This window comes from Arvicola amphibius, chromosome 17, assembly GCF_903992535.2.
Source record: "Arvicola amphibius chromosome 17, mArvAmp1.2, whole genome shotgun sequence".
In the NCBI taxonomy this organism is placed as follows: Eukaryota; Metazoa; Chordata; class Mammalia; order Rodentia; family Cricetidae; genus Arvicola; species Arvicola amphibius.
Window position 1 is genome coordinate 21,034,464 of NC_052063.2, and position 25,343 is coordinate 21,059,806.

A 25,343-nucleotide genomic window follows, 5' to 3' on the forward strand; every position below is an offset into this window, starting at 1 on the left:
AGGACCTCTGAATGTGGGTGACAGTTGTATGACTGGGGCAGACTGTGAGGCCCCTGGCAGTGAGACCAGGATTCATCCCTACTGCATGTACTGGCATTTTGGAACCAATTCTCTTTGGGGGGATACTTTGTTCAGCCTAGATATAGTGGAGAGGGACTTGATCCTGCCTCAAAGCAATGTGCTAGACTTTGTTGACACCCTGGTTTGAATTCACAACTAAATGAATACATACCATGGGGTTTTATTTAGATGACTCGAGCAAGCTCTGCAGCTGAGAGAGCAGACAATGAGAAATAGCTAGTCAGATGAACAACCTCAACTTAGAGTCAGACCAAAAGGAACAGGGTGGTGGTGGGGAGGGGAACAGAATCACCTGTGACACCATCTAGACTGATTTAAGATTTTAGTTTTAGCCTAAGTGCAGTGAAGAGATGACGTTTTGTTTTTATTTAATTCATTCAGATTTACTTTGTTCTTTTTCAAATTCATTGCCTCTTTCCCTTGAGAGCCAAGTAGGCCAGGACACTTTTCTTTTAAGTATACCTCCACTCCTTCCATCTTATGACCCCAAGTTTTTCAAACCACCAGGGGTGAAGCCAACCAAGAAGGTGGAGCCTTGCAAGGACCAAGTAGCTGCAGCCTTCCAGCGCAAGAAATTAAACTCTGCCACAACTGTGTGTTTTGCGGGAGGATGTTGAGGTGTGTATAAAACCATACACGGGAGAGCAGATGCTAGTTAATGAACTACAAAAGGCAGAGGTACTGGTTCTTCCTCATCTTATCAGGAGACACAATTGTTATCTGTGGCTGGGGGAGCAACGTTGTCTTTCAACTATGATATTAGCAAATGAGACTTCAATAAAAAATTGATGCAGAATAATTTTTCAGTCAATTACTGGTTCACAGAATCCAGTTTTTCCCAAGTAAGTATTCCAAAGAAGGAAACTGTAAATAAAGTCATACTTTTGCCTGAGAAAGCCAGATATACAATTTCCTTACTGTTGATAGTGGAAACATATGCTTATGTGCAGCAAACTCTTCTGTTTCATACCATGGGACAAACACACAAAATCAACAATTGGAGACTGTGGTTCCCCAGCAAGTATTTGTGTGAATGAATTCTAATTCAGTGAAACAGACCTTTGATTTTGATGTGGCATCAAATACAGCACACATTTTTCCATTCAACGTATCTAGAAAGATGAACTAGAAATGATGAGACCCCCCAATAGATGCTGTTATGCATGGATAATCTATAACAGGGCAACTTCACAAGTATTCCTAAGTGACCAGCAATAACCCTCATCTAGACCCAATATCTTCACTTTTGATGAACTGTATGCGGAACTGGACCATTTCAAGTCAACCGCCCTATTGAATTACAGATACAAAGAGGATTACTCCCACTTTAGCATGGAGAATCAGATTTCCATTCTTTAAGAATGACTAAAAATTTCAAACTTTTTTTTTAACCCACAGATGGTACTAATTTGAACACATCATTCCATGTTTCCTGGAGTAATCACACAGCTTGCTTGAATTTTCTAAACATGACTGAACTATGATGAAGCGATCAACATTAATGGCCAAAGCATTTAGGAAATTACATTTTTATTCATAAATTATTTGTATCAGCAAAAACATGCTCATCACAGTTGAACTCAAGAGCCTGTAGTACTATGTTAAACTTGCTAGAGATTTAAATATTCCCCAATTTCCATGGACTAAATTACAGTATCTACTTTGAAGATGGATATATATATATATATATATATATATAATTTAAATATTATGTTAATTTATGAGCGTCACGTTTTAGAAATTGCCGGCCCTTTACCACAGGAGGCTGATGGGTCACATGGTTTGCTTTCTCACCTCACCTGGTTAAGTACACAAATATGCAAAACAAGTTTTGAAACTTCTTTTCTTGTAACTAAGCATTTCAGATACATTGTGTGTCTTCTTGCATGGATGTTTAGCCATCTGATAATTTTTAATTATATTTACAAAAACTAAAAATAATCAAAACAATTTTTCAGACTTTGTTAGAAAACGTTTAGTATTTAAAACGTTTGTGTGATCTATTTTTAAAAAGTGTTACAGAAATATAAGCACACACAAGTATCATGTAGCTTGGTCCTCTTGTGGGACTCCTAACAGTGGGAACAGAGGCTATGTCTTACTCCTTTGCTGGATTTTGGGACCCTATTCCTCATACTAGACTGCTTTGTCCACAAAGTGAAGTGCTTATTCTTACTTTAACTTGGTATGCTATGTTTTGTTGATATCCTTCAGGGTCATGCCCTTTTCTGAATAGAAATAGAGGATGAGTGGATGGGTAGGGGAGACAGAGGAGAGGTGGTAGAGAGGGTCTGGGAAGACAGGAAGGAGCAGAAATTGTAGTCAAAATGTAAATAAATAAATAATACATATACATGCATATATGTATACATACAAATATATGTATGTAAGTATGTGTACATATGTGTCATGCCTCCTTACATGACTGACTCAACCTGAAGCTGGAATAAGATCTTCCTTCTGTATGTTTCCTTGGTCCTGGTGCTTTATCATAATAATAGAAAAGTGACAAAAACAGACAGTTAAAATTATTATAAAAAATGCAGTAAAGATCAAAGGTCAGTTATAGTTATCTCCATTTACTACTTAAGTTCCCTTTTTTTGGTGGCCAGGGATATCTTTAATCCTAGCACTCTGTTAACAGAGAAAGTGAATGTCTGTGAGTTCAAGGCTGGCTTATTCTACACAAAGAGTTCAAAGTTAGCCATGGTTATATAGTATATACTGCAAGGGCTATATAATAAGAGTCTTTTTAAAAAGAAAGACTACAAAACATTGAGGACAGCCTGGTCCAAGTATCAAGTTAAGGCCAATCAGAGTAACAGTGACCCTATCTCAGACAAGGAATCAAGCAAAGCTATAATATATATTAGAAAGAAAAATATCTACAACTATTTGATTTAAGATTCCCCTTTGTATGCTGTGAATATCATTGATGAATAAAGAAACTGCTTTGGGTTGTTGATAGCAAAGAACTTAGGTAAGTGGGAAAACTAAACTGAATGCTGGGAGAAAAAAGGAGTCAGGGAGAAGCCATGTAACCCCACCTGAGACAGATGTCAGAACTTTACCTGGTAAGCCACAGCCTGTGGCAATGCACAGATTAATGGGTTAAGTTAATAGGTAAGAGCTAGCCAATAAGAAACTAGAGCTAATAGGTCAATCTTTATTTTAAATAATACAGTTTTGTTTGATTATTTCAGGGCTGAGCTGCCAGTCAGCTCGGAAACAAACAAGCAGCCTTCCTTACTACAAATTGGTACCCAAAGTAGGACAACTAAATCAACTTAAAACCTGAGAGAGCTTAAAAAGGAATCCTTGACACAAAAGAACAGAGTTAAACATGGTTTGGTAGTGACATTTTTGGGGTGGGCTCTGTTTGCCAGAAGCAAGCAGAGGCATGGGTTCTTTTATGAGAGGTTTTCCTGATTCAGCAGTAGCATAAAAAAAAAAAAAAGCCATGCCATTTTTTTAAATGCCGGCTTTCTGGGCATGTTGCCAGTGTGAACTCTGACTCTTTCTGGAAGTATGGATATGGAGCATTTAAATGGGGTTTGTGAACAGAGGGCTACAACTTGCTTAATGGCAACATAGACTGACTGTGTGCTTAAAAATGGGGCTGTGAGCATGGTTCTAGAAGCAGCAAACATTTCTGTCATGCTGGACTTGATGGGGCAAGCAGGCAGGGCCATATTTCCCCTAGCAATGGAACTGCTTAAGTTCATAAGAAGGGTTTAACATTTTAAGAAAAACATTTGATCAGAAATGAATTACAGATATACAATAAAGACAAATTCAGATGAAAAAGACCTCTAAATGAAACACAATGTATGTAGGCTTGGGAGAGAGAAAAAGAATATAGAGAGTTATTAAATGTCCAGTTTCTATTGCCATACTCATGAATATCTTGCATATCACCATAGAACCTTCACCTGGCATTAGATGGAGAAAATGACAGAGCCCCACATAGAAGCACCGGATTGAGCTCCCAAGGTCCTGATGAGGAGCAAAAGAAGGGAAATCATGAGCAAGGAAGTCAGGACCGTGAGGAGTGTGTTTACTCATTGAGACGGTGGGACAGATCTAACGGGAGACCACCAAGTCCAGTTGGAATGGGACTGATGGAACAGGGACCAAACCGGACTCTCTGAATGTGGCTGACGGTGGAGGAGGACTGAGAAACCAAGGACAACGGCGATGAGCATGAACTCTACAGCGTGGACGGGCTCACTGTGAGCCTTGTCAGTTTGGTTGCTCAACTTCCTGGACTTAGGGGGAGCTGGGAGGACCTTGGACTTAACATAGTGAAGGGAACCCTGATGGCTCTTTGGCTTGGAGAGGGGCGGAGTGGGGGTATGGGTGGAAGGGAGGAGAGGGAAGGGGGAGGAGGAGGGGAGGAGATGGAAATTTTTAATAAAAAAATGAGGAAAAAAAAGAATTAAATGGTTTATTAGAAAAACAAAGTCTGTAAAGAGTCAGAGTACAGACAGTCATAGATTAAAGGAGTATAATAAGCCACATAAAAATGAAAAATATAAAGAAAGTCTGAATAATGCATATTATTGTGTTTTCTTTGAATTTTTATGACTGTGAAGGAGCTAAGTATAGACATTTCATTGTATGGGCTGCTAAGCTAAACCAGCTTGTATATTATAAAGATATCTTGACTTCAGAATTTGGGTCTAAGACTATGTTTCTTTGGAAAAGAGGTCTTCTTTTGTTTCCACAGAGGATGAGAACCTGTGGATTCATTCCAGGCTAATATGGTTTGATGGATGAAGAGTCCCTGAAGGTAGCCATGAACACTCCCAAAAAATTGCTTCGCCCAACAAAACGCAGGAAGTAGTTTGAAGAGAACTATGCCCATACTCCCAAATATTGTTTATAAATGTTTGTTTACAAATTTAAGGTCAATTTTATTAGATGTCTATTTCTGATCTTGAGTAAGGTATTGTGTTTGTGTAGCTCATTTGAAAATGTAATATATAATTAAAAAATATAGGTAAATAGAGAGTCATCTATAATAGCCAAGCTTGTAGTCATGTTGTTTGGATTTTCTACATTACAGAGATGTATTTCAGATGGATAGGGATTCTTCAAATCTTTCAAAGGCTACAGAATACAGTATTTAAAATATTTTAAGATGATAGGACTTTCCATGACAGTAAAAGACATCTGTTTCTGTCAGGACCAATTACTTAAAGAAGGTGATGGGCATTTAAAAAGTAAGCTCCTTTTGGACTTTGTTAGCCATTTGGGCAAGAAACTGTTCTTGCCTGGACTACTTGATGGTATGCTATGTGAACTGGACATGCAAGACCCACAGAGAAATGACTGCTAAACTTGTCTCAGGGTCAGATGATACTTCGGGTTTCTGCTTCATGAAAGAGTCTGCTAGACATTCTTCAGGACACAGAAAGAAAGTGACTGAAAAACTGCTAAAATAGGTAGAATTGTCTTTGAAATTTCCTGCTTCATAAAAAAGTCTGGATACTATGGGCCTATAGGCTGAAGATGGATGCCCCAATGTTACAGAAGAACTTTGGGTGACTGTCCAGGTAGTGATATGTCTCTGTCATTTCTAGAGTTTTGGAAGTTGCTTACAATTCACTTCCTGTTTACTTAGATAATATTATCTCCTTCTGGAATCTTTGATGGAGTTGAAGATTTTATAGTTATAGTCATAGTCTTCCTTAGTTGGAATAAAACATAAAGTAGATATAAATATTGTAACTATAATTCTTACTTGATAACTGTTTTTATATGCAATTTTACTATGTTAAAGTTAAAATCTTCCTCTTCATTTAAACAGAAAAGGGGAGGTATGTGGGATTCCCCTCTCTATGCTGTGAATACCATTGGTGAATAAAGAAACTGTCTTGGCCTATTGATAGGGAAGAACTTAGGTAGGTGGGGAAAACTAAACTGCAAGTTTTAATGTAGTAACTCTTTATAACAAGATATCTAATCACAGAACTAATACAAGATTTATTCAACATTGTGGTAAATATATGGTGAAATTCATATTACAATTATAATTCACTAATATACTAAGAAATGAGATTTTATTCTATTTGAATTCCAAAAGAACCTTATTGTGAATAGTATTTATTGTCTTATTAAAAAATAAGATTCTTCCTCAAATTTGTATTTTTATAAGCCAAGGAGCTTTAGTGTTTTAAATTTACTAAGTTGTGATTAATAGTATTTGTATGACATATACAATCAAAAATTTATAAAGCATTGATTTTAAATTAAGTCAAAATTAATATATTCCTTTTGAAACATGGTTTTTCTCAATTCATTTATTGAATATTTCAGAGTATTTATACTTCTGTTAAGTGTTGTCTACACAGTTTACAATCTCATAAAAACAAGTACTAAATTTACTAGAAAGAAAAAGAACAATTTTGCACATACACATAACTTCCTTAACACTGGAAAGAAAAAGAACAAGGGGAAAATGAGGGAGGCGGTTATTATGTCAAGGCTGTTCCAAAGAGAATCAGCTACATAGAGGAGGAATGGAATAAAAGGTAATAAGATATGCCCTGATTCCTAAATACATCTTAAAAAACTGTGTGAGGAACAGCTGGCTTTAGCTGGAGCTTGGGTGAAGCCAAGAATGCCTGCCTAGAGGTCACTTAATGAAAGATATTAGAGCAACAAGGAGGTCAAGGAGAATTATACATGGAAACCCAAATTCATTTTTTTAAAAAATGTGTCTAAAAGAACTTTTAAATTTAGAATTTGATACCTAAGACTGTTTGAATATACCAAACATTACCTTTTTGGAACTGGTCCAAGCTAAAGATAATGCAAAACAAGTTTAGGAATGTTAAAAACATTTCCCACAATGCCTCTGTGGTTTATAGCTTTCAGCATGCCAGCTTGTAGCACTTTTTCTTTTGTAAATCAAGCACAGGTTTGAGGTTATAAATTGTTTTCCTACATTTTTCAATCCATGTTTTTGCAACATTTTATTTACCCCCATCTGTATAACGATTATTATAGATTTTTAATGATAAAATTCTCATGATAGGACCAAAGTTTTCTATTTTATTTTGTTAAATGGTGAGTGGAAAAATTCCAATAAATACAGATAATATTCTTAATTTCTAAAGCGGGGAAATCACGAGGCAGGAGGGGCATTCTGGACCAGATACTATCTCTGCTCAGAATCAGTCACAGAAAGCCAATATACATCAAACCTCCTTCCCTTGGCTTTGTTTCTCATGCTTTGAAAGCAAAATTGTTGAAGTTCTTCTTAAGATCCATTGATGGTCAAGTCTTGTATCATTAAACCTTAAAGCATAATAAATATATATGCTTTTTCATTCTTCTCTATAGACCCTGATACTGTACCATATGCCCTTAAGCTAAGTAGACATGCTCATTTCAGGGCATAAAGAGGAACACGAATGAGTTTAAAAGGACACACTTGACCAAACATGAAAGATGGAAGATTTGTACTTTTTCATTTTCCCCACTACCTACAACTGCAAACAGTGAAGAAGAACAGAGTTGACAAAAGGCTACATGGACATTTATGAAGAAAAGGGGCTGGGAAATCAAGGAGATGGGAAGACTGGGGTAGTCTAAACAGCAATTTTTGAAATAAAATTCCATACTGATATAACTTATATGCTACTTTAAAACCTCAGTAAAAACATGCTCTGCCAAAACAGGGTGGTCTTATAATCATAGCACCGAGAGACAGGGACAGGAAGATGGACACACTAGATAGTTAACCTGGTCTACTGGGAAATTTCCATACTAGTAAGTAGTCCTGGCTCATAAAATAAAGTAGATATCATCTGCTGAATGATACCCGAGATTGCCCAATGTTGACTTATACAAATGCATGTGTGTTTATGTATACACACACAAACACACACACAGAGAGAGAGAGAGGAGAAAGAGAGAGACAAAGAGGAGAGAGAAGAGAGAGAGAGAGAGAGAGAGAGAGGGGAGAGAGAGGAGAGAGGAGAGGAGAAAGAGGAGAGAGGAGAGGAGAGGAGAGGAGAGGAGGGAGAGGAGAGGAGAGGAGAGGAGAGGAGAGGAGAGGAGAGAAGAGAAGAGAGAAGAGATCCCTGAAAGTGCATATGTCAAGGTCAAACACCAGACTGTAGGAGTGTGAGCCAAATTTGATTTCTTCTTAGGACAGGAATAAGAGCACTGTCTATGACTCAGGGCTAGCTTGTACACCATGACTAATTTTCCACCATAAATTAGAAGCTTGCGGCAGCTATAAAACTGCTTCCATCTGAACAATGAGTTCCCAACTCTCACTACCATTTCATCAACAAGCAATTTGTGTGAATCCTGATAAAAAATTAGATACCTAATGAGGATTGTAATCATAAAAATAATTATATACTAGACTCAACACCTAATTTTAAAGATGAAAAATACTTCTGAAGCAGAAATTAATATTTCATCTGAATGATTCATTTTAATTAAAAGAAATTTTATATTTGACTGGGAGGAGAAAACAGGTCTACTTTTGTCTGATGGGTATGTGGAAATAATATACAGAAATGGAGAAAAAGCCCTGATATAAAATAGCTACCAGGAAAGATGAATCTTCTCTTACTTCGACAAACTTGTGAGTGCCCCGAATGACAAATTCCTTCTGACTTGGAACTTTCTGCCAGGAATTTTAAGTAAACAGAAACAAAACTACATGGTCACTCTAAGAGCAAAAGTAGAATTAAGTATATTTTATCCATATCATCTCATTTAAAGAAAATGATGTGGTAATATATAGAATTCTGACTCTGGAAATCTAGACTAAGGCTATTTGGTTGTTCATTCTGAGACAGAAGTCCAGAAGAGCAAAACTGTGTGGGTACACAAGAAGCCATCCAAAGTGTCAACAACTAACTAAGTCTTATTTTCCTATCCCTCCACTAACCATCTAGGTAGACCCCCAAACTGAATTAAGATCCATTCAAACTCTTGAACAAATAATTGTGACAAAGATCTGGACTCTGAAGTCAGGTGGCTGCATATCTAATGTACTATGAACTCATGCTCTATCTTGGCTCTATTAACTGAATTTCTGCTTTGTTCTCTTGACTGGACTTCAACTCAAAGCACAACGTATACTTAAAATAGTAACACGTACTCTATCTTCTTTTTTAGAAGTCTGAACTTCTCCACTTATTTGAAGTTATTATCCTGTGTGGCCCGCTTATGACTTTTTTTTTTTAAACCTTGTGCTCCCTGACAAAGACCAACCTCTGTGGAATTGAAAATAGTTCCTTCTAGTAATGATCTGCTTTCCTCCACTGATTAAATTAGGTTGTCACCCTTGTTGGTCCTGTATGAAGCTATTCATTTGTCCCAGACACACCTGTATGCTCTAGTCTGATACTTCAACAAGTTACAGGTGTTGGGACATGTCTGTGGTGTGCTTCAATGTACGGAGTAGCAGGCACTTCCCCACTTGAGGCTTTGAGGAAACAAGATTGGATGATAGTTCAGGAATCTGTGGCCATCAAACTTGGGGTGTTGGTGCCATTGAAGCTCTACTACAGATCCCACATTGGAACTGAACTTACTAGTCGTGTAGGGCGGTGCTGCTGTCATGTACTGTCTCCTAGGCTTGAATAGATGAAGTCTATTGTGCTGAATAATAAAGTTAGGCTGGAGACAGCCACTAATGAGGAGGAATGGGGAAGCATATAGGTAATAGTACAAGTAGAGATGACAAATTCTAACTGTGATAAGTTCTGGGTAGAGTTTCTGGAGTGGGAGATAGATGAAGCACTTGGAAAAGGGGGGTTACTGACACAGGTTACCACCACACCCCTGTGCCTTCAATATCACCTCTATGTTTCAAATAGCCAAGTCTGTTCTTCAGAGAACAGATCTAAACTGGCAGAACATAGGAGATCTAAAGAGTATCCTAGAGCTGATTCAACTGAAGTCCTTACTTGGAAAGACAAGACTGAAGAGCAGGCTGGATAACTGTGGGCAGTAAGACCTCTGCAGAGACACTACAGGAAGCAGTAAAAAACACAGCATAAAGAACTATTTGTTTTGTTTTGCTGTTTTTCTTTTTTTGGAACCTGACTGCTGCCATTGATCCTCATTCCTACCTCTCCTATAGGTAAATATGTTCCTCCATAGCAAAACTGCTATGTTTCAACCCAAGACGTATCAAAGATGACAAAGCAGCTGCCACCTTCATCAAAGGGGAATTTATAGCCAGACATCTATTATTCCCAACAGTGTTCATCAATTTGAATGTTGGGTAAGTTTTCAGACTTCAGGATTTTCCTGGGAGAAAGATCACAACATGGTTTGAAAGCTACAAAGCAATTGCAATACGGCCATTCTAACCGACAAAGGAAGAATATTGCGAGCTCGGGGGAACATTGAATTAGAAAGATGAGTGGGAACTGAATGGATGCTGACACCAAAGAGGAAGGTAGACCTTTCAAATTTCTAAACTTTGTATCCTCAGGGACATAAATATGAAGTTAAATTAGGTGGTGTGACTTTCACCGGGGGCTGGAACTCAGAAGATAGTCCGCTGAAGAGGAAAAACGTGTGAAGTGGTACAGAGTTATGGCTCGACCACGGATCTCATTAGGGCTGACAGCCAGGGAAGTGGTGTTATCAAGAGTGAGTCCAGGCTTTCTTATGTAACCGGTAGAATGTGGGAAAAGGTAGAAAAAAGGCAACAACCCAAAGAAACACCGCTGAGAGGTTGTGACGCCTCTTCTTATAGACTGAAGCTGAGTGACCTTTTTCTTCTACTCGGATGGTCTAAAAGACAGTTCTGAGGGTTTAGAAAAGAAAATGGATGCACAGGGCTCTGATACTGCAAGTCTTAAGACTCCACAGAGGCAACCAGAATGCAAAAAAAAAAACAATTATTAAGAAAATATAGTCTGAAAGGTTTGTATGTTAATTAGTTCCTTTAAGTAATGATAAAATACAGTCAATACGTTAGAGGATTTTATATTTGTATAACCGTCTTTGTTTCTTCTTTTCAATCTCCCATCAAAGCAAAGAAGGTTAAATATGCACTCAGTTGGTGCTCAGGGATCACATGCGTATGCTAAGGAAGCACTTGTTGCCTTTCCGAACTAAACTTTAGTATCTTCATATAAGTGTGCTATTGTGATTGTGGAGTAGCTGAGGGTGTAAATCACCTATCATTCAAGTGTTAGGAGCAAACTTTCGATCCCTTGAACCTACATAAATGCTGGCTGGCTGTGCAGCCTACTTGTAACTCCAGAGCTTGGAAGGAGGAGGAGATGTGGGATCCCTAGGGCAAGCTGGTTAGCTACAGTAGCCATATCAATGAGTTCTTCGTTCAACTGAGAGACTCAACTTTGACTCAACTTAGAAGGTGGACATGGGTCAAAAAGACTCTCAGGTTGGCTTCAGTTGTCCATAACCAAACATAAATGTGCATGTATATGTTTGAACTCATACACACATCCCCAGACACATACAAACACACATACACATTGGCACATACCTACTACATACATACATATACCAATAAAAACAAGTGTCATGTAAGTACTATGATAAATGTACAATATTATTTATGAATAACTAAATGTTTGAGATTAGTTATCTGCTTCATACTAGTTGCCATTAGATCTATCAGGCTAGTTATCAGGTTAGTCTCATACCAATGAACTACTCACATTAGTTACCTATTTTACACTACTTACCTGAAGCTTAGATACCTGTTTCAGGTTATTTTCCCATTTCATACTAGCTATTGGTTTAAAACTAGTAAACTGTTTTATATTACTAATAGTCACCTGTTTCATATTTATTACTCCATACAAGTTACTGCATTTAAGTTAGTCATCTACTCGAGGTCAGCTACCCATTTTGTAATACTTCATGCTATTGACAACCTATTTCGGCTTAGTTAATTATGTTACACCCATTACCTGCTTCAGGTCAGTTGTGTGCTCCATACTAGTTACCTGTCTCGGGGAGTGTGCTGACATTACACGTGCTTTCCTTCCCTTCACCAGCTGACGTTGATGCTCTTACTTCAAAGACGTATGATGTATTGGCAAGAAGTTTTGTGAAAGCATACATGTGGTTTTGGGGAGAAAGTTTTGTAGAATTCCTTTCAACTGTTATCACATAGTGGATAATTATTCCGTTCGTTTTCCTGGGCGGATCCCACATCACTACCACAGACTGCCAGTTACGTGCCATACACTCTATATTCTGTACGACATCTGGAACTTAAGAGAAGAATATTTGCTCCAAGTTAACATTTTTACACACATAGTAAATTATTAAACTATGCGACCAAGACCTAAGGTGAGATTTCACAAAGATAAAATAAAAATTTAATATGTCAACTTTTCTAATATGTGTGCAACAAGTTCTTAACATAAATGGCTAATGCAAACTTTTGTCTCCTATCTTGCTAACGCTTACAAGTTTGAGCCGTTAATGGAATGTCTTTCTAGGCCCAAGCAGCAAATGCGTTCTCACATAGTATCAGAAATGCACTGGCCGCAAGTCTGGGCAGTCACAGATGCCAGCTTTCTTAGTCAGATTGGTGCAACCTTCTCAGTGTTCTCACTGAACATTTTTGCAATACAAAATTGTCTACTATCACTGTTCCAGGTTCAACAGGGCTGGGAAGTTCATAAGAAAAGCAGAGACATTCTATTAAGGTTCTTTGGAAGAACAGGGATGATTTCAATATATAAACCTGGAGATAGTGTTTAAAGGGTCTTAGGTTTTTCTGCTAGAACTTCTCTCAGTTAATTTGATAATGGCTTCTTTTCTCTGGGGTCCATTCTATGCAGTTGACATGAACGAAGACTAATATCCTATGTGTGAGAGTGATTATGGGTTAGAGACACTGGCTATTTTCAGTGGACATATCCAATAATGTCCCCTAGTTTTAGATATTTTAGCATAACTTCATTATTATGGTAAAATGAGGATGGTGGAAGAAAATTATCATGTGGTTAATTCACAGATTACAAACTGTTCACAACAATAAAAAAAGGATGTTGCTATTATAGAAACTTGATTTAAAGAAAGTTCATGATCTATGACTTCTCAACAGTTGTTCTCTGGTCCTAAATGTGACCCTTATAAACCTTTCTTCTGTAGGATCAATGCAGAAATATGTCTAAAATAAACAAATTAAACATTTTGGGAACATCTACTTAACTGACTCACTGAACTCCCAACAAATAATAAACAACTAATATATAAAAAATGAGTTGGGTGGTAGTGGTCCACACCTTTAATCCCAGGACTTGGGATACAGAGGCAGGTGGGATCTAGAGTTTAAGGAAAACCTACTGTGTGTGTGTGTGTGTGCAAATTTTCTATTATTTTTATAATCAGAGCATTATGTTTCGTGACATAACTTTGTTACTGAAAAATGCTAGTTTATGAAGCAGTTTATGTAAGATGATCCTCAACCTTTATTCATTTTGTGAATACTATTAAATATTTTATAGGTTGAAAATCTTTAGATATTTTCCATCAATTTGATTCCCACTTCCCCCAGTCATTTCCATCATTTCCAACAACAACAACAACAACAAAACAAGGATGGTTTTCCACTTGGGTTACTCACTAAGTCTGGAAGGCATGTTCCACCTATTCTGCCTGGATCGTGGCTTCTTCATGCAAAGGATGGGATACTTATGATAATATGTATACTGCATTTATTGCATGATAAACTTGCCAGTAAGTAAGGTTTAATAAATATTTTCAAATTTGGGGCAACTCCTACAGTGTACGTGGCTAATGTGTGTTTCTTTTCAGTGGAAGATGCAGAGCTGGAAGAAATCTTGAGCCTTTGTCAAGGTCACACAACCAACAAGCCATGGAGCTAGAATTCTAATCCAGACATTGATTGCACAGCTCCAACTCCAAATACTAGGGATTTGATTTGTCTGTGGGCATGCTGGGAGAGAAGACCTCAAGTGTCTGTGAGTTCATGGGGAAATTATTGATTTCACATCTTTAACCTCCCATCTTAATGCGGAGGTTCATTAATACAAGTACATCCAGAACTGTGATGATTAACTAGAAAAGGAATTTTCAGTCATTCATTAATCATTCTTAAAAAGAAAAGATGAAGAGGGGTGTCTTCAAATATATGACCTAGTTAGTAGGGCAAAAGGGGGGCATATTTAACCCACAATTAACTAATTCACATACGAAAGCTATTTAACGCCTACACAGAGTCTAGATGTGGCCCATGCCATTGTGTTACAGTAGTTTAGTTACTGGGAAACCAGGCCAGTGGCCCTTTATAGTACTCTATGTTATTAGGGGACTGTATGAAGTACAAAAGATAACACTGACTCCTGCCTCTCAAGCCCTTATAGCTTACCTTCCTGAAGAACAATTCTAGTCAAAACTCATGAAAATCTGAACAGTTATGTTAGAAGTGCTGGTTCAGTTACCTGCTCTTCCCAGCCCCACAGGCAATCCTAAGAATTGTGACATTTTACAGTCTAGAAGCCTGCCTTGTCACCTCTTTGAAAAAAAACAGTAGCCTTTTATTTTGTCTTTCTCAGTTACCGAGGAAAAGTTGTATGTAAATATGCACGTATCAATACATATAGATGATTTCAGAAATGACCCAGCCTAACCTTTAAGCCCTGGAATTTATTTCTCCTTTGAGGGAATACTAAATGACATTTTATTAAAGCAAGGGATGGTGAGAGTCTTGATTAAATATGAGAGCAAACATTGCAGAGACAGAAACTGTGACTAACCCGACTCCCGAGTTGTGAATTTCACGACATTACTGAATTGATTGCCATTTCCGACTTTGGTAAATGCAGACACACTGATGGAATAGGTCCTGACAGGCTCCAGCCCAAACAGTTTGGCATCAGTTTGAAAACCTGAAATATTCTGAAAAGAAAAAGATGCTTAGTCATAAGGCATCTTCAAATATGTTTTTGTCATACCAGATATATTTAAACATAATGATATATTTCTCTTCTATTTAACATAGGAGTTGATGAATATTAATAACTAAAACAATCATTAACATTCTGTCCTTCAGGGCATGCTGAGCTTATGATACAAGGATGAACTGTGTACCATTTTGGTCTTGAAGAATCTCATAATTTTGGTTTTTGAACTGTTTTTTAGACTCATGTATTTATGATAATTCCTTTTCAATTTGCTAAGTGAAAGTTTCAAATTTAAGTACAGTTTATGGGCAGTCAGCAGTAGTCATTTCTTCCAAATTCACATTCAACTACTTGCTAAAACCCACCATATCTATGTTTACTGATCTACCAGCAACTGCAGTATAGCCAGTGTAAAGAAAGCCATAGATAAAACAAAGTCTGTCTCCATGGAACTTAAGTTGGAGATTCCAAACAACTCCTAAATTTCCATTTTGACAACTTTCTTAGGAAAATACAGGAAAAAACCTAAAAAGCCCTGATAGCTGACCAGAGAAGAATATGCTTTCTTATAGAAAACTTCCCTGCCAATAAAATAATTATTAGGAAATGTATCCCAAGCTGAAGCACTTATATAACACTCAAACAAACCCCCAACTGTAAATCTCAAAGTATAAACTATACTGCTTATTGCATATTTCCCTAGTGGATATTTACCAAGAACACTAATCTACTCATTTGTTTGGAGGGAGCGCCAGGGCATTTGTGTGGTGGTCAAAAGACAACCTGTGAGAGTAGGTTCTCTCCTTTTATCATGTGGTTTTGGGGAATGGGCTCAAGTGGTCAGGCTTTGTGGCGAGAGCCTTTCCTAGCTGAGCCATTGTGACATCCAAAGAGCATTAAGTCTTAAGGTACCTACATTAATAATAATGCTAGATCGCATTTCAAATTCATCTCCATGAAAACCGGGTGTATTTGGGAATAGATAGGTATATGCATATACACATATGCATACATTAATAATTAATGAGAAAAGCATTCATGACTTTGTAAGAGAACAGAAAGACACAAGGAAGGGCTTGCAAGAAGGAAGGAATGTTGTCATTATCATATCAAATTTGTTCTTATAAAGAAAATAATCTCCAGGAAGACACTAACAGATAGGAGGACTTGATCTACCACCTCTTTCTTATTCCACACTTTCTATTTATAAACCATTCTGGGAGAAGATCTGCAGATTATACCAGTTAATAAACAGAACATGGTCCCCATCGGCAAGAAAACATTATATTAGCTATTAAAATCCACATTAAAAAATTAAGCACAATAAAAATCCATTTTGATTTTGGCTCAGAAGAACTAGTGACCAGGGAAATGACTGCACTTGAGAGTTTAATCATTCACTGCAATAAATTAGCTTATTAGCTGTTGAATATATTCACACAGAAGTGAGTCTTTAAAATTTTTCTACTAAATAAATGACTTGTTGCAGCATTTTCGACTGACCCAAATTTCTCAGGAATGTCAATGTCTCAGCGTGCGCTGATGAGGAGCTAGTGACAACTAGAGTGGCCCCAATGCTATGTTGCCTCAACAGAGTTACAGGTAATTGAGAACAGAAAAAGAACAAAATGGAACATAAAATGATCCTGGCAGGAAAAGCTGAAAAAGCCAGAAGCTATAACAGTCAGATATACGGAAAACAACCAGCACGGTAAACTAAATATTTAGAGGTGGGCACGACGTGAGAAGAGACTTAAAGAAATTTGAAGAAAAATATAATCATTAAGAAGGATTGAAAATAGTGGCAAATACAAGTAATCAAATGTAGTAGATCTTTAAAAAGAAAACTACTTCCTCTAAAATTATATATTTAACATCGTGTGGCATAAAATTGTATGTTTGCTACTAGTGAAATATTAATGGGAAACACATAGTAGAAAAAAAGAATGTTTAAAGATACTGAAACCATATTCAGGTAACAGTACAACGTTCTTTTATGTTCAAAGCTACCATGACACTAGAGAGAATTTTTGTTCTTCTCTGTGCAATGAACACTAATGCATTTAGTATATTTCTGGAATTGCCCAAGGTGTTTTATATGGATTTGCCTATACTGTCTTCATTGACATAGTAAGCTTTTTAATTCTTATTTTATATTTGAAAAAATAATTTTAAGAGGACAAGTAACTTCTATAATGCATCCCTGTAAATCTCAATGGAAAGATTTGAACCAGGTAATTTGATTTCAGAGCCTTTGCTTTACCATTCTGTTAAGGGTGTTTATATTAAAGACCATCATTCTATGAAAATTAGGTCATATATATGCATGCACACTCCGATGCATATACAAGGTAATCTTAAGAATGGGACTGTTCCAAAGAAACTATGTCTCTCCTGTGAATATTTTCTGTAGCCCATACAGGCAATCCAAAATTATGAGAAAACACTGAGATTAAACTTGGGATAGATAATAAAGGGCTAGACACTTGGGTCACTAATACAAGTTTTATTGTTCTGGGAACCAGTCCACATTTTGAAAGTTACATAATGCAAATTCTACTCAGCCTATCAGATATTAAAGCAATATATTAATTTCCAGGAGAGAAGATGTTGTTCATGATGATGATAACAAACAAACCTGTCACTCTTGATTTTCTACAATTGTCTTTGTAAGCTGCACATGCTAGAAAATGGATTTATCAGAGAAATAAATTATAGTATTCACAACATTGAATGTTTACTCTGCATTTTGTACTCTTCTTGCAAATAAAAATATCCTAGGAGTTTTATTTGCCATTGGAAGAGAGAGAGAGAGAGAGAGAGAGAGAGAGAGAGAATATTTTCTGAAGTAAATATTAATATTAGCTACTTGTAACATGTTTTGGCATTCAAATGCTAGAACTCTAAGTTTCAGGTATATTATTCTATTGGTTCTTTGCATATTTTTCACCTGATTGTATGTCCTAAAAAGTGGAAGAAGGAAGAGACACTGAGGGTTGCAAATGAGTTACCATTAAAATTCACAGAATAAGAGTTTGTCATAGAGGACACGGGGGTTGGCATCACTTGCCTTCTGGAACAATTACCACTAGACCAGTGTAAATACTTTGTGAAATGGCTAAAATGATTCATTTGATACTTATTTAATCAATAAAAAGAACTATAGTATATATTAGATTTTAAATAAAGCATACTAATTACTGTATATTTCCTAGCATTAAATAAATGATAGTTAGTTCTTGAAATGTAGAAACTGTGAGAATAGGTAAAATGTTCTCAGAAGCTTTCGGTTCTCATCTGAAAAATGGTTTCCTATATTTTCCACGAACATCCATATTTTAGGATAAAGGAGTTTTATGTAAATATTTTCATTGTTCAATTAATCACTGTGGTACCTGGAATCAAGTTCAGAGCTTTGTACATAAGAGGCAAATATCAAACACCATCCCCTTCCCTTGTTTAATATGAAGCAGCCCATTTTCTTCCAGCCCAAAACATTTTAATATACTTTCTGTGTGTCTGAAATAAATATATGCCATTACAATCAACCTACCTTATAAAATATAGTATCAGTGTCATGCTCATGAATTTTAAAACTATAGACTTTAACAATACCGCCCGGAAGAGGACTTGGGCTCCATGTCAGCCATACAAAGTCTGAAGTGTAGTTGATTAAAGTCAGATTCTGGGGAGGTGCTAAAGGCGCTGCAGGGAAACACATTATAAAACTTGTGTTCATAAATCATGTATCACAGACATACTGTCTCGATTCTAACTTCTTGAAGAAACAAATTCAGAGAGATTTATAAAAACGACCACATGTTGTAATTCTCAAAATAAATACCACAAATAATTTTGCTTCTATATTTATGACCCTATGCTCCAAAACAGTTTAAAACAGAACAGGCAATTCTGAAGGCTGAGCTGGGGGATAAAAGGAAAAGAAAAGAGATCAGCAAAGTAGAAGGATGATACTAAGTTGGCTACCAACAGGATCTAATAGTCTTCGTTGTTCCGGCTGTTCCTTCGAAACAGAGTGTGCAAGGTGAACAGGGAAATCACTTGGCGCAGCATTATCTTCCAGCTTACCTGATTCATCTGTGTAGAAGAAAAGAATGCTAGAAGGACCAAGTCCTTTCACCGTTCTTGCAGCAGCGAAAAAACTATACAAGGTAAATGGCGAGAGTTCTTCCAGGACTATGTGGTTACTGGAAGTGACGAAAGAATGGTTTGCGTGCGGTCCTTGTAAAGTTAAATGATAACTTAGAATTACACCGTTTGGCTTTAATGGGGGATCCCATGATAAAAGAACTGAGGTAGAAGAAAGGTTTTTAAAGGTGTTGATTATTGGTGGAGTTTCTGGAACTATAAAAGAAAAAGAGCGTGTTACATGAGGTAGCAAATTTTTATGAGTAAAGAAGACGCTTCAAACATAATTGGGCTTAATTTTATTAGTAGACTGGTTTAATTGTAAGTCACTTAGGACTGACTATGTCTATTGAAAAGATAATTACTTGAGAACATAATTATAAATAATGTCTTCTGTAAAAATTAAAAGCAATGCAAACAAAGAGGACATTAATAATCTGCAAAATAAGCAACAACTGGGTCTTCCTACCGTCTTCTTCGGTTTTGATGTGTAGCCGGGCAGTATAGGACTCAGAGAACCCCTTTTCTGTTGATGGTGTAATTTTAAATATATAATCGGCATATTTTTCCAGATTATCAAAATGTATGCTGTTGTCACGTGTTATGAGAGGTGGCCTCGTGCCGTCAGGACTCTGCTGGGGAGTCAGTGAGACATAGTAGAAGACAAGACCATTTGGTTGAGAAGGTGGCGTCCAGCTCACATTTACTGCCGTTGATGAAATGAACTCAAAAGTCAGGTTTCCAACAAACCCTTCAGGTACTGAGGTAGGCAGTGATCAGAACATGAAAGCCATTCGTTATTCCAGCGGTAACAATTTACAAATTGAATGTAGCTATTGAAACACCATCACCAGCTCATACATGTACATTCTTTAAATACAAACATGCATATTCATATATATGAAAATTATTAAAAATAAGCCTTTTCATTCTGAACACATGGAAGAGCTGTGTTTCTATCATATTCTTCTGACTTACCTTTCTTACCATGTGGGGATTCCATGTGTTTATATGCAACACATTTCTAAGTAGAACCAATAATTTCTTAATTTTCTAAATAATACGTTTGATTTCCTTATTCCAATGATTTTCTGAATATGCAGGGACTGATCTTTAGAGTCCATAAGAGACTTAGTCAAAGTCATGTTTGTGGTATGAATGTTTAACTCTAAACTTTTCTGACCCCAGGAACAAGATATCTCCAGCCAACAAAACACTAATCTGCATTTGTACTTTAAGAAATTATTCCACTTATAAAATTTTAATTTTCAGATATCAACTAGACTCAGTGTGAATTTGAAAGTCTCACAAGACACAATGCACAGCCAATAGTTATTACTGTGGTGCTTGCAATTGTGACTGATAAACTATTATGGGTTGCAATTATCCTGGGAGAGATCTACAATTAAGAGAGTCTGAAATGATATTGACCACAGTATACTAAAAGGTTTTGTTAAACATTCCTTAACTATACATTTTCACATGTTGATTATATTCTATGGGTGAACCTGTCCTCTACTCAAGTTATTTTTGCCAAAAACAAGGCAAAGTTTTTCATATTTATATTGGCAAATTAATGATTTTTTTTTCAAACAGTGCACATTGGGATTTAACTCAGTAAAACTTTAAGTCAAAGTCATTCTCAATAGGACAGTAATCTTTATAAAAATAAACAAGGGGGCAGGAGGGATGACTCAGCAGTTAAGAGAGCACTTGCTGCTCTTCCTGAGGATCTGGATTGGATTCGCAGAGCCTACATGATGACTCACACACTCTTTAACTCTGGTTGTGGGGGCAGGGGAGTTTCATGTCCTTTTCTGGACTTCAAAGGAGCTCCAATCCCCTGATGCACTCACAAACATGCAGGCAAAACACCCATACACATACAAATACATCCTTAATATTAAGCAAAATGGAACAGAAACCACACGGGAAATGGACAGCGATCCACCTTCCTTTTCATTTTAGAAACTGAAACAAACAAACAAAAAAAATTCAAAATCAAGGGTTTGTTCATCACAGTTGTGTAAATGGCCTGTGTGAACAGCATTCTGATGAAGCTGTAAATAAGAAATTTCTCTTAACTGCAAATAGACATTTTTATTATGTTTGTCACAAGGACAATAGAAAACGCTTCATGAAGTCCTGTTTGTATTCAAAACCAGAAAAAAATAGTTAGCCGCTGGGGATTCAAAGCAACTTCTGAAACAAATGAGCTGGTGTCCTAACTATCCCAAAAATTATCCATGCTTGCAGGAGTACTCTTCTATGTTCATTCCGGATGACTGGGACATCGCTCAAAGCAACAGAAACAAAAGGATTTTAGTGGATTGATGAGAAGAAAGCCTGTGTTGAGCCTGTCCATTATTCAAAAGTGATTTTTACCAAGAACAAGCAATATATTACTCATATTATATTTTTTCAATCTATATATGTTCAAATGTTATAAAGTATGAAAGGCAGAAACTATGGTACTTCTTATAGATAAGGCTGTAATAGAACAGCTTGGTAAAATGAGATCTAGTGAACATTAGAAGTCATAGAAAGAATGTTCGATTTCCATGTGTTTATGAAGAAACATATAGAGAACCCTCAGCTCATTCACAGTACAGTGCTAAAATAAAAATAGAGTAAAATAAAAACCATCAACCATGTGAAAATAATACGCAGGAAAAATAGAAGAAGCTGTTGTAGCTGTAGTAGTCAGAACTGCATTAGATACATTTAAAGTCCTAGGACAAGTAGTTAAATGCCTAACAGATTTTAATACCAATGTACACAAACAGAAGTTCCTGACAAATTATGAGATTTTTTTTTAAGTTTCCTGAATAAAGATAAAATCACATGTTCATTTACATACTGTCTTGGTCTGTGTATACAGGAATTACGTCACTGCTTTTATTCCCATTTCCGACAGAAGTGCTTGCTGTGACCCAGAATGTATAGTAGCTGAATATGGCCAGTCTGTATATTTTTGCAGACACTGTTACATTGTCAGGCTCATTGGTTACTTCAAGGAGGGTAAAATTCTGAAAAATAAGCACATCATTGTAATAGTTCAGAGTGTGTTTTAGTAGGTACGGCTGTTGCAAAATAGTTATTGACCAGTAACTGTCTGCTATGGTTTTAATATTTTAATCTTTAGGAGAAATAGCATAAAACAATGTTATCATAAAAATTAAACTGGGCTGGGCAGTGGTTGCACACACCTTTAATCTCAGCACTCAGGAAGCAGAGACAGGAGGATCTCTGTGAGTTTGAGGCCAGCCTGGTAAACAGGAGTTAGTTCCAGGACAGGTTCCAAAGCTACAGAGAAATCCTGTCTCAAAACTAAAAATTAAACTGGAACTATGTTTGTACTAAAAGTAAACTAGGTGGTAGCAGTTTTTCTTTTTAGATCAATCCATCAAATATTAAAGAGAAACACACTAGCGTTATATCCAGTAGAAAATGTCGAATGGCCAAGAGAAAACTCTGTGGCTATGCTGGCCAAGCTCAGTTTCCCTTAGGAAATTTTTACACATTTTTCAAAGTATTAGATATTTTTCCAACAGATTTGAAAGAAAAAATTAAAACAGCTTTTCATTTTCTTTTTTCCATTAATATTAATAGAAGTGTTGAAGTATTTGCCTGATCTACAAATTCAAAGCGTTTCTACCATTCATCTCCAGTGACTCTTTATTATGCTGTGTACTGAACAATGAAAAGGCAGTTAACACACTGATATACAGAGTAAAAATAATATTCATTATTTTTTCAGTATTTAAGAATTTTGTGCTGCAACTTCCTTTCCACACATAATTTAAAATAAAATATATAATCAAACAAAGAGAATTCTAAAATAAAGCAGAACCAAAATGTTAGTCAAGAGTCATGCATCTAGTAATTTCAACACCTGGAAGATTGAGTCAAGGGGATCCCTAGTTCAAGATCAGTCTGTACTATATAGTGACTTCACTAATACAAAGTGGACCCTGTTTCAACAAAAGTGTATCAGTAGCCATACTTTTATTAAAAAAATGCACTATACAATGTACACAAGTTACTTTAAATCTTGCAGACCTTAACTCAAGTACAACAGGGAAAGGCTGCACCAAAATTTAATCTCAAAGGTTCTTGGCCCTTAACAATAAAATAGGAATAGCTCTTCCTACTTTAGAGGGACTTACTAAGGATTAGACTCCATTGACACACACAAACCAATTAACACTGTGCTTAACTACAATAAAAGCAAGAATAATTTGCTTAAGTAATTAATGTAGGATACTCCATTTGATTAAGTCTACAGTCAAGATGATTCTAAAATTCACTGACTTAAAAATTTGCCTAGTTTTATGGTTCTTTTGACATTATCTATCAGTACAATAAAAGATTTGCTTTGGTTTTTGTGGTGCCTTATTTGAGAATAGAGATGTTAAAAACATCTAACAATTTCTCAGAAAATGTGATATATGAGCTTGGATGCCTTCCAATACAGTTGTACCCATAGAATATCTGTACACATAGAATCACTGCCTGATATAACCAGAACTTAAAAATATTAATACTGGAAGGTTATTAGAATAAATTTTAGCTTTTCTTTGAAATAAAATTCATTCTAATTATCTACAAACATCATAAATAAACAATGAATATTTTGAATCACCCAATATTCTTTCCTGTTGGGTATACGTCTTAGCATACATAGACATCAAACAAATTCATAAAATCTTAGACATTATCCAGGTGATTATTTCATTAATTTCCTCACCTTGTATTTCTTATTTTTGTCTCATACTGTCTTGGGGCTCAAATTATATAATTAAACCTTCCTTATATTTTGCTCACATAAATACAGCCAGAAGGTATCCTACAAATGCTTTCAAAGTTGATTATCAAGCAAACTTATTTTAACACTTTTAAATGTATGTCACATTCTGTCAGACATGCTAAGAAAGCATGACACATGTTAGTAGAAATAATAACATAAGAGGTAATTTCCTCTACTAAAAACAATGTATGATAACGGAAAAGGTGGATCTTTGAGCTTACACTCCTCAAGAAAGCATGGCAAGATGGGTGCAGTTCATGCTCAAATGCTTCTGAATCATAGAGCTAAGTGCTACAAATCTTGTTCCATGCCAACAATTTTATGCTATATCAATTAAAATATTTCCAGGAATGTAGAAGAAATATGAATGCCATATGTTCCATTTATATTCATTGTGTTAGCTATAACAGAAGAATCCTAAGACATGAACCAGATATCTGGAATAGGAGGTAAATAAAACATGCTAAGGATGGGGGTGTTTCACAAAGTTCTATGAGAAGGAGATAGAAGAAGATAAAAACTATATACATAATCTGCTGTGTAATTTTTCATTCCAAGTATTTTCTCTACAAAAGTATAAAACGATAGAGAAGATATGCCACTTTGAACATTAATTTTAGAGATACATTAAAGCCTGAGTGACTGTCAAGCAACATGAGACTGTGCTTCTGAAATGTTTGAGCATCACTCGCCTATGCCCTCATGAAGAACACTTTAAAGCGTTCTTCAGATTACTTAATAGGAGATAACCTATTCTAACACTGACGAGTTAAAAATGGGATTATATTCTATACGCAGATTTGAATATATAGACTTAGACGATTGTGCTGAAACCGGAGGTAGATGCTCAAAACTGAGGGGTAGTTGTAGACAAAGAGAACCAAACTGCAATTTTGCACAAACTGCAAGTATATTGGATAAAAGTTAAACCGCTGTTAAGATCTCAAACTGCACAAAACATTTTGTATTGCTTCTTTTAAAGGCAGAATAAAGGGGGAAATCTTTGTGGTGAACACTTCCTATGCATACTGATATAATGTTAAGTCTGAGAGTGCCTTGGTGGGAAGAAGTAATTGTCTTGCTTCTTTTCAGTTTTCAAAAAGGGGTAGAAGGTTCTGCTTGATGTACAGAACAAAAATAATCAGACCTTTCTTTTGTTTTTTGTTCTTAAGGCATTTGTTTAAAAATACCTTCACCTTCAATTACACATATATCTATATCTGTACAACTTTTATAAAGTAGTCTGCTTACAAGGCGTGAAGCTTAACAACTCCATTTAGAGGATAGAATGTGTGCACTGACCTGACCTCTGGACACTGTGTTCTGCTGCCTTTGCCTGAGGTGGTTTGCAAAGCCCTGCCCTTTTCCTACTAAGGCAGCAAGTCATAGAGCAACCTATCCTT

The 25,343-nt window shown here is 36.3% G+C and overlaps 1 protein-coding gene across 1 annotated transcript in view; it reads right to left on the reverse strand.

Moving 5' to 3' along the window:
• Ptprq (protein tyrosine phosphatase receptor type Q) overlaps window positions 1–25,343 on the reverse strand; it is a 176,892-nt gene that overhangs the window by 92,391 nt on the left and 59,158 nt on the right. Inside the window, 6 exon segments of the mRNA XM_038314879.1 lie at window positions 12,048–12,317; window positions 14,835–14,976; window positions 18,535–18,686; window positions 19,071–19,346; window positions 19,600–19,890; window positions 21,991–22,159. Coding sequence (XP_038170807.1) covers window positions 12,048–12,317; window positions 14,835–14,976; window positions 18,535–18,686; window positions 19,071–19,346; window positions 19,600–19,890; window positions 21,991–22,159 — 1,300 coding nt within the window.